This window comes from Chinchilla lanigera, unplaced genomic scaffold, assembly GCF_000276665.1.
Source record: "Chinchilla lanigera isolate Chin_1 unplaced genomic scaffold, ChiLan1.0 scaffold00013, whole genome shotgun sequence".
NCBI lineage: Eukaryota > Metazoa > Chordata > Mammalia > Rodentia > Chinchillidae > Chinchilla > Chinchilla lanigera.
In genome coordinates this window covers 25,057,152-25,071,208 of record NW_004955414.1, presented here as the reverse complement: position 1 = coordinate 25,071,208, position 14,057 = coordinate 25,057,152, and the positions used below count along the sequence as shown (strand labels likewise).

General features: G+C 41.5%; 1 protein-coding gene across 2 annotated transcripts in view; it reads left to right on the top strand.

Annotated features, from left to right (window-relative positions):
- The window catches only part of Tmem41b (transmembrane protein 41B), a 19,405-nt gene extending 11,693 nt beyond the window's left edge, over positions 1-7,712 (top strand). For both annotated transcript variants that reach the window (XM_005380257.2, XM_005380258.2), the window contains exons 5-8: positions 856-949; positions 1,868-1,972; positions 4,297-4,435; positions 6,796-7,712. In XM_005380257.2, coding sequence (XP_005380314.1) covers positions 856-949; positions 1,868-1,972; positions 4,297-4,435; positions 6,796-6,965 — 508 coding nt within the window. In that variant the 3' untranslated portion in view covers positions 6,966-7,712. The remainder of the gene's footprint in view (positions 1-855; positions 950-1,867; positions 1,973-4,296; positions 4,436-6,795) is intronic.
- The last annotated feature ends 6,345 nt before the right edge of the window (positions 7,713-14,057 follow it).

The following is a 14,057-nucleotide window of genomic DNA, read 5'->3' as shown; positions in this document are numbered from 1 at the left end:
AAAAAAAGAATAGTCATTGAAGATTTTTGAGCAGAAGATGACGTTAAAAGTGTTGTCACTCTGCTGGGCATAGGGGCACATGCCTGCTGTCTCAGTTACTCTCGTTGCTGAGACATAATACCTGAAACCCACAAGTTAAAGGAGAGGTTTATTTTTTATTTTTGATCTTTTTGAGACAGGGTTTTACTATGCATTTGAGGCTGGCCTTGAACTCAATGTAGCCCAGACTGGTCTCAGCCTCCCGAGTGCTGGGATTACAGGTGTGCGCCACCATGTCCGGCTAAGAATCATATTTTTTAAATACATTTGGATGTAACTTTATCTTTTAATATCTGTTGAGCATCCCTAATCCAGAAATTTAAAAACCCAAAATGCACCAGAATCCAGAACAAGTAAAAATACTGCATAAAATTAGTTCCAGGTTATGTGTAAAAGGTATGAAACCTTGGGCTGGGGATGCAGCTCAGCAGCACAAGTGCCTGCCTAGCAAGTACAGGGTCCTGAATTCAATTCCCAGTACCAAAAAAAAAAAAAAAGAAGAAAACCAAAGCAAAACAAAACAAAAAATACCCCAAAGTAGGTATGAAACCTAAATGATTCTCATCCTTAGACTTCATTCCCATCTCAGACACATCATGTATATGCTGCATATATTCCAGAACTTGAGAAATCCATAATGTAAAGTACTGCTAGTCCTAAGCATTTTGAATAGGAGCTACTCAGCAAGTACTGAAATACGGGCATGGTCTCATTTGTATGATGATTTCTATGCTTACACATTTTTCTGAAATGTTGGGTTTGTCTGTTAAAAATTCCATTTGATTATGTTCTAATCCTTAACTTAGAAGTTAACAGCTTGCAAACATTTGCTATTCCAGGCTCTATATTTCTCAGCATCCTCTCAGGGTTCCTGTATCCCTTTCCGCTAGCCTTGTTTCTTGTTTGTTTGGTAAGTATATAAAACGAACTGGGAGACTAGGAAAAAAAAAAAATCTCTAACTAGGATGAGGAAAACAGTACTGTCGTCCTGGTCCCACCCATCTAGTAAGTTCATTCAAGAACAGTTGATGTTCAAGTGACGTCTGTTAAATTCCTCAGTGAGGAGGCGTTGTTGATTTTTCTTCCCAAAACGGGTGTTACACAGGCATAAGAGCATTTATAAGCTTCCTCAGCCTTTCTTACTTGTTTTTTGAGACAGGATCTTATTATGTAGTTCAGGCTGGCCTTGAACTCATTCTGTAGCCCAGGCTGGCCTTGAACCTGCAGCAGTCCTCAGCTTCCCAAGTGCTGGTATTACAGGTGTGCCCCACCATGCCTGACTCCTGTTGTTTTTTTTTTCCTGAGACAGGGTCTCACTATATAGTTTAGGCTGTCCTTGAACTCAGTATGTAGTCTAGACTGACCTCAAATTTGCAGCAGTCATCCTGCCTGAGCCTCCCAAGTGCTGGGATTACAGGGGTATTCCACCATAGCTGGCTTCTATTGTGTTTTGTAACCTGGACAATCTGAGAGTTTTGGTGGGCACAGTGAATTAAGTCACAGTGAATTAAGTCCTGGGGTAGTGTTTTTAGGCAGAGCATTGAAAAATTTGGTTCCTGAAGTTGTATTCTCATGCTAAAGGCTAGCAGTAATTATTTGGCTATAGTCTCTTAAGTTTAATTGCACATGTTTTAGTTGGTATCATTTGAATTACGTTTGGCCTAAGAAAGGACTACATGAAGTGAGTTCTGTGCACAAAAGATCCCGTGTAGAGCATCCTTCCTGTTCCCCCAAAGAAGTAAACTAGTTGAGCTTTTCCTCAGGGGGATACATTCATGTGATTAAGATGGGAAAATACGAAGTACTCACGGCTCCTGTTGTTTTCCAGTGTTCTGGACTTGGTGCCTCATTCTGCTATATGCTCTCCTATTTAGTTGGACGACCAGTTGTATACAAATACCTAACAGAGAAAGCAGTAAAATGGTCACAGCAGGTAAATATATGTTGTTGTTGTTTGTTTTCTTTTCTAGATGGTCTTGCTATGTTGCTCATGCTGGCCTCAAACTCCTGGGCTCCTGAGGAGCTGGGAATACAGATGTATACCACTGGGCCAGCCTTACGTTTAAATTATGTAATAAAGCTTTGGTTTGTTAATTGGAAGGTCAGTGTATAGTCCCTGTGTAAATTTAATATTAATTTATGTCTACATAAATTTATATATTAAGATAATGCAGATAATTAAGCTTTATAAAATTAACTCAGATAAAAACAATTGTTTTGACCAAAATAATATTTGTTATATGCAAAAATGAATGTTAATAATTTTTATTGTTTTCTTGTCTTTGTTGTGTTTTGAGATGTGGTCTTGCTATGTCCATCTTGGTCTGAGACTTGTTATGTAACACATGTGCTCTTTTCATTATACTGCATATGTACAGAATGGTAATAGTTTTCCCTGTGAGTTTGTTTTGAGAAAGGCTGGTTTGGGCAGTGAGCCTATTAGATATTTAAAGGGGTATAAACTGAAACCAGTAGTTACATTTAAATCAGCAGAATGTTTCCACAGGCATGGTGGTGCATGTCTGTAATCCCAGCACTTGGAAGGCTGAGGCAAGAGGATTGCTGCAAGTTTGAGGCCAGCCTGGGCTACATACTGAAACCCTGCCTCAAAAAAAAAAAAAAAAAAATCTCATCAACAATGAATAAATCCTTTTATATGATATCTGTTATAATAGCATAAAATGAAGATTATCTGAAGTTTTTAAAAATTGAGAGCTAGAGGCTGGGGTTTTTGCTGAGTGTAGAGGGCTTGCCTAGCATGTGGGAGGCCTGGAGTACAAGCACGTGCATTGGGAGTTAAATTTGTTTTTGTGGTGGATTGGTTCATTACACTGTACAAAGATGAAGATATTAAAAAGTTGACTGATTGATTTCTTTCAATATTTTTCCTTTTCTTTCTTTTGTTCTTTTTTTTGTTTTTGTTTTTGTTTTTTTTTTGTTTTTGTTTTTTGTTTTTCTCCGGTACCGGGAACCGAACTCACGACCTTGCGCTTGCCAGGCAGGCGCTTTTGCCGCTGAGCTAAATCCCCAGCCCCTCTTTCTTTTGTTCTTTATGTGTGGTACTGGGTATGGAACCCTGGTCCTTTACACTGAACAATATCCCCATCCTTTTTTTAAATTTTTAATTTTAAGACAGGGTCTTGCTAAATCACTAAGTTTTGCCAAGATGAGGCTCAAATTTGCATTCCTCCTGCCTCTGCCTCCCAGGGTGCAGAAATTGCAGGTGTGTATCGCCATGTCCAGCTTGAATGTATTTCTTTTTTGTTTGTTTTGTTTTTTGAGACAAGGTCTCACTACATAGTTCAGGCTGGCCTTGAACTCACTGTGTACCCCAGGCTGGCCTCAAAATCATAGCGATCCTGCTGCCTCATCCTCCAAAGTACTGGGATTACAGGTGTGCATCACCACACTGGGCTTGTATGTTTCTTAAATATAGTTTTGTGTAATTTTAATTAGGCATTTTAGGGGTAAAGCAGCATCATTGAACCATCATTAGATTGATCATAGAGCCGTCTTTAGTAGTATAACATTGACCTACAGTGATGGGAAGCCTTTTAGAGAGCTTTCTTTTTTGGGGGGTGGTTTGAGCCCCTGTCTTGCTATGTGGCCCACGTAAGCCTTGAACTCACGGCAATCCTCCTGCCTCACAGCCTCTTTAGTGCTGAGATTACAGGTGTGTATCACCACACCTGGCTAGAGAGCTTTTGATGCAAATAGTCTGCTCTGGCATGCATACCATAGGTTCACCACCACTATAAGAATAATTTTTAAAAACCTCTTTTATCTCTGGTAATGAGGATTTAACAAATAGTTTATTGTCATTTTCAGATTCCTTTTTTTTTTTTTGTCTTTTTTGAGATAGGGTCTTGCTGTGCAGTTCAGGCTGGCCTCACTTTGTAGCCCAGGCTGGTCTCAAACTCACAATGATCCTCCTGCCTCAGCGTCCCGAGTGCTGGGGTTACAGGTGTGCATTACCATGCCTGGCTCAAATTCCTTTTAAAATCATTAATATTGTAACCAAAGAAAAAAGATGCCAGGCGGGTGGTGCATTCCTGTATCCTAGCACTCAGGAGGCTGAAGCAGGAGGATTACCATGAGTTTGAAGCCAACCTGAGCTATGTAGTGAGACTGTTTCCAAAAAAAACCAAAAAACTAAAATATCAGGGATGAGAAATTGAAATATGTTGCTTTATATTAGACAACTTATTTTCAGGATGGATTTCTCTGATACTAATATTCTTTTTTTTCTTATGCCAGGTTGAACGTCATAGAGAACATCTCATTAACTACATTATATTTTTGAGAATAACACCATTTCTGCCTAATTGGTTTATTAATATTACATCTCCAGTGATAAATGTGCCATTGAAAGTTTTTTTTATCGGCACTTTTCTAGGTAAGGCCTTTGGATAATGCTGTGTTAGGGCTCGCTGTGTACGTTCCCAGCAGTGTCTGACTGGCCTGGGTCCCATCGCCTGTACAACCTGGGCCCGTGCAGGACCCTTGGGCACAGAGCCCGACCTGTGGAAATAGATGCTCGCAATATTTGTGTATAAGTATGTTTGTGTTACCTCTTAAAGTGATATACTTCGTATTGGATAGTGTTTTAATAATACAGGATTAAATGAAACTTTTTTCCTAGTGCTGGGAGTCAAAGCTGTGGGTTTGCATGTGCCACGCAAGTGCTCTGCCACTGTGCTGTGTCCCCACTCCTCAGAACTCTTTAACTCCAATCTTGCTGTCAAGTGGAGAGAAAAAAAATAAGTAGCTGTTTGTAGATTTTTTCGTTTGTCTTCTAATCAAGTATGAAATATTTAACTTTTTTTGGAGTTGAACTCATGACCTCAGGCTTGCCAGGCAAGCGCGTATGCCGCTGAGCTACATCCCCGGCTCGAAATATTTAATTTTCAGTAGACTTGTTCCCAGTGTTCAATTTATTGAAATCCGCATTTATTGTATGTGTATATATTACCAAATGTACAGGAAAAAAAGAATGAATTTCGATTTGAGAAGGTTTCGCTGTGTTCAGGCTGGTCCTGAACTCACCATGTAGCCTAGGCTGGCCTTGAACTCGCAGTGATCCTCCTCCTGCCTTAGCTTCCTGAGTGCTGGAATTACAGGCGTGCTCTACCACACCTGGCCAGAGTCAATATGCTTGCTTTCAGGGCACTGACACCTGATTTTGAAATTAATAGACTTGAAGATTAGTTTATATATTTTATGAGTTCTTATATGTATGTGATTTTTGGTGGGGTGGTGGGTATTTTTTGTTTTGCTCTACTAGGGGTTGATCCCAGGGCCTTTGCACTGAGCTCCATCTCCAACCCCCTCCTTTTTTTTTTTTATATATTTTGATCTGGTGTGGTAGTGCATGCCTGTTATCCTGGCACTTGGGAGGCAGAGGCAGGAGGATTGCCATGAGTTCAGACCAATCTGAACTACATAGACCTTGTCTGAAAAACCTAAAAAAAAAAAAAAAAAAAAGAATTGAGACAGGATATCCCAAAGTTAGTAAATTACCCAGTTTGGGCTCAAACTTGTGATTCTCCTTTCTCATCCTCCTAGGGTGCTGAGTTTATGGGCATGCGCCCCTGTCCTGCCTGAATTCTTGTGGTTCTTTAGTAAATGCTTTATTCCTTTCCAATTTAAATTGAACTATTGAGATACAAAGAGCAGGTTTCTGAAGTATTGAATATTTGTTAGGTATAAAGCTGGGTGTGGTGGCTTAGTATTTTAAAGAAATTCATTGACAATTTTATCAGCGTGTGTATTGTTTCTTCTATCCTTATCTGACAAGTAAAATGGCTAGGAATTTTGTTTTTCAACTTGTTTTGATTTTTAATGAAATATGGTCATTCCTTGAGTACTTTTTTTGATAACCTCTCATTCTCATATTTTGATTATCTTTACATTTCAGTGTATCTTCTATCATTCTACCACACTTTTTTCTCTCAATTTAGGTATGTTCTAGACCATTGCTGGCGAACCTATGGCACGCATGCTGCAGCAGGCACGCAGAGCCCTCTCGGCACGCGAGCCAGTTTGCCCCAGCATCGCCCCAGCGCCGAGCATGGGATGTTCAGGTTTAATTGCAGTGTTGACACGTTGGGATAAGTGGGTTTTGAGTTACAGTTTGGGCACTTGGTCTCTAAAAGGTTCACCATCACTGTTCTAGACAATTGTTCAATATCTTATTTTTAAAATCAGTGCTAGGGATTGAACCTGTAGGCAAGTGTTCTACCACTGAGCTGCACCCACAATACACAGTCTTACTTCTGAACATTTAGACTGTTTCCAGATTTTTTTTGAAAGTCTTAAATGTTGTGAATTGTTTTCTGGATTTTTTTTTTTTTTTTTGGTCTTTTTGAGACAGGGTCTTGCTATGCAGTTCAGGCTGGCCCTGAGCTCACTTTGTAGCCCAGGTTGGCCTCGAACTGGCAGTGATCCTCCTGCCTCAGTCTCCTGAGTGCCAGAATTAAGGGGAGAGCCACCACACCTAGCTCATGGATACTTTTTGTTGGTTTTTAAATTCCTTATCCTTAGGAAATGATTATAAAAGATTGAATTTTTTATATGGAAATAAACTATAGGAGCTTTAAATTCTTTTTTTTTTTTTTAGGAGCTTTAAATTCTTAATGATCTTTTATTCAGAGTGGCAATAGCTGTGTTCTTAGAAGAAATTTTATGCACATAGAAATTTCTAATTCTTAAAAACAATGTTTGGTTTTCACTGTTTTTTTTTATGTTTTATTTTAGGTGTTGCACCGCCCTCTTTTGTAGCAATTAAGGCAGGAACAACATTGTACCAGCTGACGACAGCAGGGGAGGCTGTTTCCTGGAACTCAGTATTTATTCTGATGGTTCTGGCTGTTCTTTCTATTCTTCCAGCCATTTTTCAAAAAAAGCTAAAGCAGAAATTTGAGTGAAAAATTACCTGGGTTTTAAATATCCTCTCATCATCATCCTAACCCTCATCCTCATCTCAGGATTAGCAGATTTGTCCATTTATGGTTTTTCTCTTTTTTTCTTTTTTGCAGTGGTGGGGATCAAACCTAGGGCCTTGCGCCTGCTAGGCAAGTTTTCTACCACTGAGCTGCTTGCCCAGCCTCTTTGTGTTTCTAAATCACCTCTTCAGTAATTGAAACAAAGAACTTGTGAATAAAATTTCTCATCAGTTAAAGTGATACATTGAAGTGCAGGGGGAGAAGAAAGTAAAATGGAAATTCACATACTATGAAACGTGCTGCCACCCGTAGTTCCCATAGACCTGTTACTGTACCACTGGGAGCGAGAGGCAGAAAACCCACGTGGTGTATGAAATTCTTGGTCCAACTGATACTTTGAATTCAATATTTTTCTCTTGTATCTAATAAGTGCAATAGAAAGTGGTACAGTTCTTACTAATGTTAGCCTTTCAGAGCATATAAGTGGGTTAACTAAAGCTTAAACAAAATTTATATTTTCATTCTCTTTTCGCTTTGAAGTAATAAGTTTGTTCAGAGGTTGCATCTTCATAGACCACCATATATTGAAAGGGTATCAAGTTACCTATTTGTAAGCTTTATTTCTTGTCTTAAATTTTTATCATGGATTAATCTGGTAATTTAAATTCTAGTGGTTTCTGTTTTCGTCATTTTTTCTAGTTCATATATAAAAGGAAGATTACATGATAACTTGTTTCATTTACTTTTTTTTTTTCCGGTACCGGGAATCGAACTCACGACCTTGCGCTTGCCAGGCAGGCGCTGTGCCGCTGAGCTAAATCCCCAGCCCCTATGATAACTTGTTGATGTTGATAATTTGTATTCAGATAGTATTTTGTTACAGTGTCTGTAATATCTCAAAAGGGTTTCTAAAAAGCAGAAACTCAAAGCATATAGTTTTTTGACATTGGAATAATTATATTTTCAAACAAAAATGGGCAGCATGACAAAGTGGTTGAATATATTTTATTTGTTACAATGACTAAAATTTACCTCATTTATTAGTCTGGTCATCAGGGAATGTATCATGTAATTATCCTTTTTATGCATGATACACCTGTAAGAATGCTTTATTTCTGTTGGCGACTTTTTTGTTTGGGGCTGCTTTTGGTAGTGCAGTTTCCCAATGTAGACTTTATTTCTCCAACTTGCAAAATTAACTTCTCACATGGTAACAACTGTATTTAAGTAGTTCTGGAAAAGGTAAACCACTATTTGCTGCTCAGTTAATGGTAATATCCTTTATTCTTTGATTCTGGGACATAGCCAGTCAGTCGGTTTTAACCCAGCATGGTGGCACATGCCTATAATCCCAGCACTCGGGAGGCTGAGGCAGGAGGATCACCATGAGTTTAAGGCCATCCTGGGCTACATAGTGAGCTCAAGGGCAGCTGAGCTGCATGGCAAGACCCTGTCTCCAAAACAATATAAAAAATTAAAAAAAATCATAAAGTACTGTCACTTTTCTTTTACCCTAAGGTTGTCATTATGTTGAAAAGTCCATTAGCTGTGTGAGAAGCCCTTACATGTTTTCATTGTGGGAAGTATGATCATCCTCAAAACCTGATTCTACTACAGAATGTGGACTGATTCATTTTTTCTATTACAGTATTAACAAATAGATTTATTGTAAATACAAAGAAAATATATTGATTAATGTAGTAGTCATGTCACCTGGACTTTTGAGTAAAATTATTTATTATTATTTCTAGTAAGGTTTTATTTCTTATTCACTAGAGGCTGAGTGATAACGCTTTTATTATTTTTACAAATGAATTTAAAACAGCCTTTTGGGACAAAGCTCACTGAACATTACTGTGTAAAATGTAATTGAGTCAGTTTTTATCAAACTTTGAAAAATAAAAGTACGAGCTTGGGCTCAGGAGAACCCTCACTGTTCACGGTGGTGTGTTTCCGTAGTACTCACTCTATTCTCAGAGTATTCACTCCGTCCTTAGGATAGATTCTTTTCCTTTGCTGATTTCTCCTTGCGTTAGAAAATGTAGCTGCCACTTTAGGTGGATGTATTTTTTTCTCCCAAGAGAACAGCTGTTCTCTGCAGGTTCCTCGTTGACTGTCAAGAACCCTGTAACAGGCTGTGCCCCGAACATAGCTGGTGTTCATGGAACCTCAGACTGGCTCTAGGCCGGAAGTAATTTCTAGCCTAAGCCAGCCTCACCACTCCTGCCTCCCATCCCATTTTCATGCTGGAGATTGAGCGCAGGGCCTTCCGTATGCTAATCATGCAGTGGTGGCCAACCTATGGCACACATGCTGCTGCAGGCTGTTCGCTGTCATTGAAAGCTCTGAAAGGTCCACCGTCACTGCCCTAGCCGCTTCAGCCACACATGAAAGACGGGTGCCTCGGAATGACTACAAAAGCACTCCGTCTTCGGTGGGAGGCAAGCAGGCTGCCTGGGATGCTGACACTAAGACAGCGAAGTAGTCCTCTTGATGTTTTCTCTGTGGAGCTCTGCTACCTTGAGTGTAATATATCTAAGACTTAAGTGCAAACTAAAATGTAATAAATTTTACTGAGAAACTTAAATGGTATACTTGAGATTTATTTCATGGAGGTATTTATATGTTTAAAAGTTCATTAAAAGTATATTTTCTTGAAATTCTGGTGCACGTTTTTACCCTTAAGAATAAGGCAAATCTTAAATCCTGTATATTTTTTCCCATTGCTAGGGATCAAACCCAGGGCCTTGTCCATACTAGGCAAGTGTTCTTCATCTAGTTACAACCCCAGCCCCACCTGTAATTTGAAAACTAACACTGGGTGTGGTGGCACATGCATGTAATTCCAGCACTTGGAAGGCTGAGGCAGGAGGATCACTGCAAATTCAAGGCCAGTGAGACCCTGTCTCAAAGAAAAGTAGCAACTGCCAGGTGTGGGGGCACATGCCTGTAATCCCATCAAATTTATTTAGTAAATGAAACCATAAAAGGTGAAATATTGGGACAGCTGGGTGTGCTGGCGCACACTGTAATCCCAGCACTCAGGAAGCTGAGGCAGGAGGATCTTAAGACCAGCCTGGGTTACAAAGTGAGCTCAAGGCCAGCCTGAACTGCATAGTGAAACCCTATCTCAAAAGACAAAAATAAAGTCCAGGTTTTACTAAGTCACTAAATTACCCAGGCTATGATCCTACTGCCTGTTTCCCAAGGTGCTGGGTTTACAGGTGTGTACCTCACAGCCCTCATAATTTTTCTGAGGGGCTCTCACTTCATTGTCAAGGCTGACATTGAGCTTATGATTCCTTCTGCTTTAGCTTCTGACTAGTTCAGATTATAGGGGTGTACCACTATGCCCCATTATTATTTTTTTTTTAGTTTTTTTTTGTTTTTTTTCTGGTACCGGGAATCGAACTCACGACCTCGTGCTTGCTAGGCAGGTGCTGTGCCACTGAGCTATATCCCTGGCCCAAGAAGTTTTTTTTTTTTTTTTTGATAGGGTTGGACATCTATACAAGTATATGATAAAAAGTCAGTAATAGAGAGGAATTTGTCTAATTTGATAAATGGTTTACCAGAAATGTGTAGCAAATGTGTTTTTTAAGTGGTAAAATCAACTCTTATCATGGCATGCTTACCAAAAATAGCCGGGAGACTCTAGAGCAATTCCAGGATGGCAGTAGCAGGGGTAGGGCCCCGGGCAGGGTACACAGAACAGCTGGGTGTGGCTTTGGCGCTGGCAGCCGTACCAGGTTAGGAAGAGGCCAGATAGGCCTGCTGAGGCTGTAGATGGAGTGAGCGTCGCTGCATGTGTGGAGTCTCACCAACCAGCAGCTTTTGCAGATGTCTTCCTTCTGGTGCAGGGCACCAAACCCGGGACTGCTATGCCTTGAGCACTGTGCTCTCTACCTGCTCCCACCTCCTTTCCCAGGCCTGCAAATGCCTCCCCGCCCCCATGGGCGTTAAACCCAGGCCCTCAGGCATGCTCGGCAAGCACTCTACCCTTAAGCTACACCCCCAGCCCCACAAATGTCATTTTTAAAAAACATTTATTTATTATTATTGTTTTTTTTTAATGTATGTGGTGCTGGGGATCGAACTCAGAACCTTGTACATGCAAGGCAAGAGCTCTACCACTGAGCCACATCCCCAGCCCCTGCAGATGTCGTTCTTAATGGAAAACTTTAGACCCATTTTCCTTACAATGGGAGAGTAAGGGTTCCTGCTATCGTATGATGGCCTGCCAGTGGTATGAGGCAAAAGAAAGAAATGTGAGGCCAGAGGTTTGAAGAGAAAGGAAAGCCTGCATTATTTGCAGTTGACATAACCACCTACTTAGAAACACACACGCAGCAGAATAAATAAACCGGAACCCACCTTTTCACGGGACTGCTGGAGGTGGCCCAAAACCTGTCAAGAAAAAAGGAGCAGTCCCCATCTTCCAAGACCGTGTGTGCAACCCCATCCTTTACCACAAGGTGGCGTCTAGCCTGAGGAACCTTTGCTGCTGCGATGGGAGTAAAAAGTTCTCCATGTTAGATTTTGTTTCCTCTTCTGTCTCTCCGGACTAAATTTGAACTCTTGGAGGACAGGAGCCGGGATTGCTGATGAGAGGGAAAGGTGACGAGCAACCAGCAACCGGGATTGCTTGAAGAAAATACAGGATAAAAGGCCTGGGATGGCGGGGAGGGTGGAGGAAAGGGCTGGTAACTGTGCTCCTGGTAACTTCAGGGAGCAGAAGTTGGGCCTGGGCTTTTCTATTCAGTGGCAAAAGGCTGGATCTGAAACCTAATAAGGTTATGTGAGCAAGCAGGGCAGGTCGGGTGCACATGGAGTCCCAGCATATGGGCAGCTGAGGCAGGAGGATTGCTTCCAATTTGAGACTAGCCTGGGCTACATAGTGGCTTTAAGGATAGCCTGAACTAAACAGTAAGACACTGTCTCCAAACTAAACCAAACCAAACCAAAAGACAAAACAAAACTAGAGGACTCCAACACCGTGGTTGTGATCCAATGCTCTTAAGGATGGGCTGTAAGATGCCCCAGCAGCCACTGCTGTTCTCAGGCTGAAGAGGAGTCTGCTTGCTACCTTTGCGGCTGTAGCTCCATCATATCCACAAGGCTGGCGAAGGGCATCACTATCTTCGCAATCCTAGCAGCTCATGGAAAGTGACAGAGTAGCAGGAACATGGTCTCTGGGTTTTTCTTTTTCATACAAATCCCTTGCAAGTGTTTCTTCTTTGTGGAACTTTTTTTGCATGCACAACTCTAATTTGTAAGAATTTAAAACTTTCTAGCCTCTGTGATACAGGAAAGAATAATTGAGCACAGCTATATCATGTGCACAGCTCAGTGCAAAACTGAAGTGCAGAGCCCTCATTCAAAAGCCAAGAAAGGCCGGCTGTGATGGCGCATGCCTGTAATCCCAGCACTCGGGAGGCTGAGGCAGGAGGATCGTTGCAAGTTTGAGACCAGCCTAGGCTACAAAGTGAGCTCAAGGCCAGCCTGAACTGCATAGCAAGACCCTGTCTCAAAAAAACAAATACAAAACAAAACAAAAACAACAGCCAAGAAAGTACCATTAAAGATGCCACAAGATAAACATTTGTCCTTTGTTGCTTCTTGACTTGTCCTGATGTTTTCATTTTCTATTTAATGTTGTTGTAAGTAAAGAAAAATTAATATTGTAAATAATTACTTGATTTTTTTTTTTTTTCTTAGCCTCCATTTCCTTGTCTGGGACATGGGTAGAATAATACTAATTCCTCTTAGAGGGGTTTTAAGCATCAGAGGGCTGGGCATGATGGTGCATGTCTGTAATTGTACTCAGGGAGGCTGAGGCTGGACAACCTTCAATTTCAATTTCAGCCCATGTGGGCTACTTGGGGAGATCCTGTCTCAGAAGGAGGGCTAGGGGCAAAGAGCAGGGTTCAGTTTAACTGGGGTTAAACAAACAAACAATAATGGCTGCAAGGCTTTTAGCACAGTGCCCAGCACCGGCTCTGTGCCAGGTGGGATTGTGGGCTATGAAAGGAGAAGGAATCAGTGTACAGATTCTTATGAGGGGGCTGGGGATATAGCTCAGTGGCATAAGCACCTGCCTGGCAAATGCAAGGTCCTGAGTTCAATTCCTGGTGCCAAAAAAAAAAAAGAATCAAACCAGATTCATACGAGGCCACACAGATGTTTATTAGCAGTAAACACCTGGGCTACACACCCCGATACACAGTTCTCAGCGGGACACTTTAGGAATCCTGAACTGGGCTGTCCCTTTCTCCCGCCCCTGCCGCTAACTAGTTTTGAACCTGACTGCAGAGAGCGCCCCGCCCCTGGAGGAAACCCCACCCCGCCTCTTATGACCTCATCAGCACACTCGACCAACGGGGCCGGAGAACTGCGACCACACCCTCAACGGTCGCCTTCAGTTCCCTCTGTGAGCTGGTGGCAGAGCCGGGGTGTTGAGAGGCTCTGGGAGGTAATTTCTCGGTGATGGACGGGACTGTGCTGTGGTCCCAGCCCTTGTACCCCCTGCCCGGTGTTTCTGAACAAACCAGAAGACAGACATAGGCTGTGGCAAAGAAGAGATAAACCTCACAGGGTCACATCCGCTGGGCACAGACTGAGTCTCCCTATTGTCTTGCTATGGTCAAAATCTGCACTACCTTTTGGCCAGGGAAGCCAGGCCAGGGAGAACAGCTCCTCATCCTCAGGCTCTCCGAAAGCCCCCCAGGGAGTGCGAGGAGAACCACAGGCACCATGATTAAGTGAAGATGTTTTGAGTCCTCTTGGCCATTAGCTTACTGGGTGATAACAGAAAAATGACATCCTTCCTAGGGCTTCAGTGTCTTTCAAACTTGATTGTTAACTGCACCCCTTGAATGCCAGTGATCCCTTACTACAGACTCTAGTTTTCTTTTTATTTTAAAAATAAAAGGAGGAAAATATTAACAGACAGTTGACATTTTACAAAATAGCAAAGGAACAGTACAGACAGTACAGAGTTACAAACAGAGTGGTAGGGAATTAACAATGCTTGTATTACATATTGATATCTTCTAAGTGGTTTCTCATGAAAAC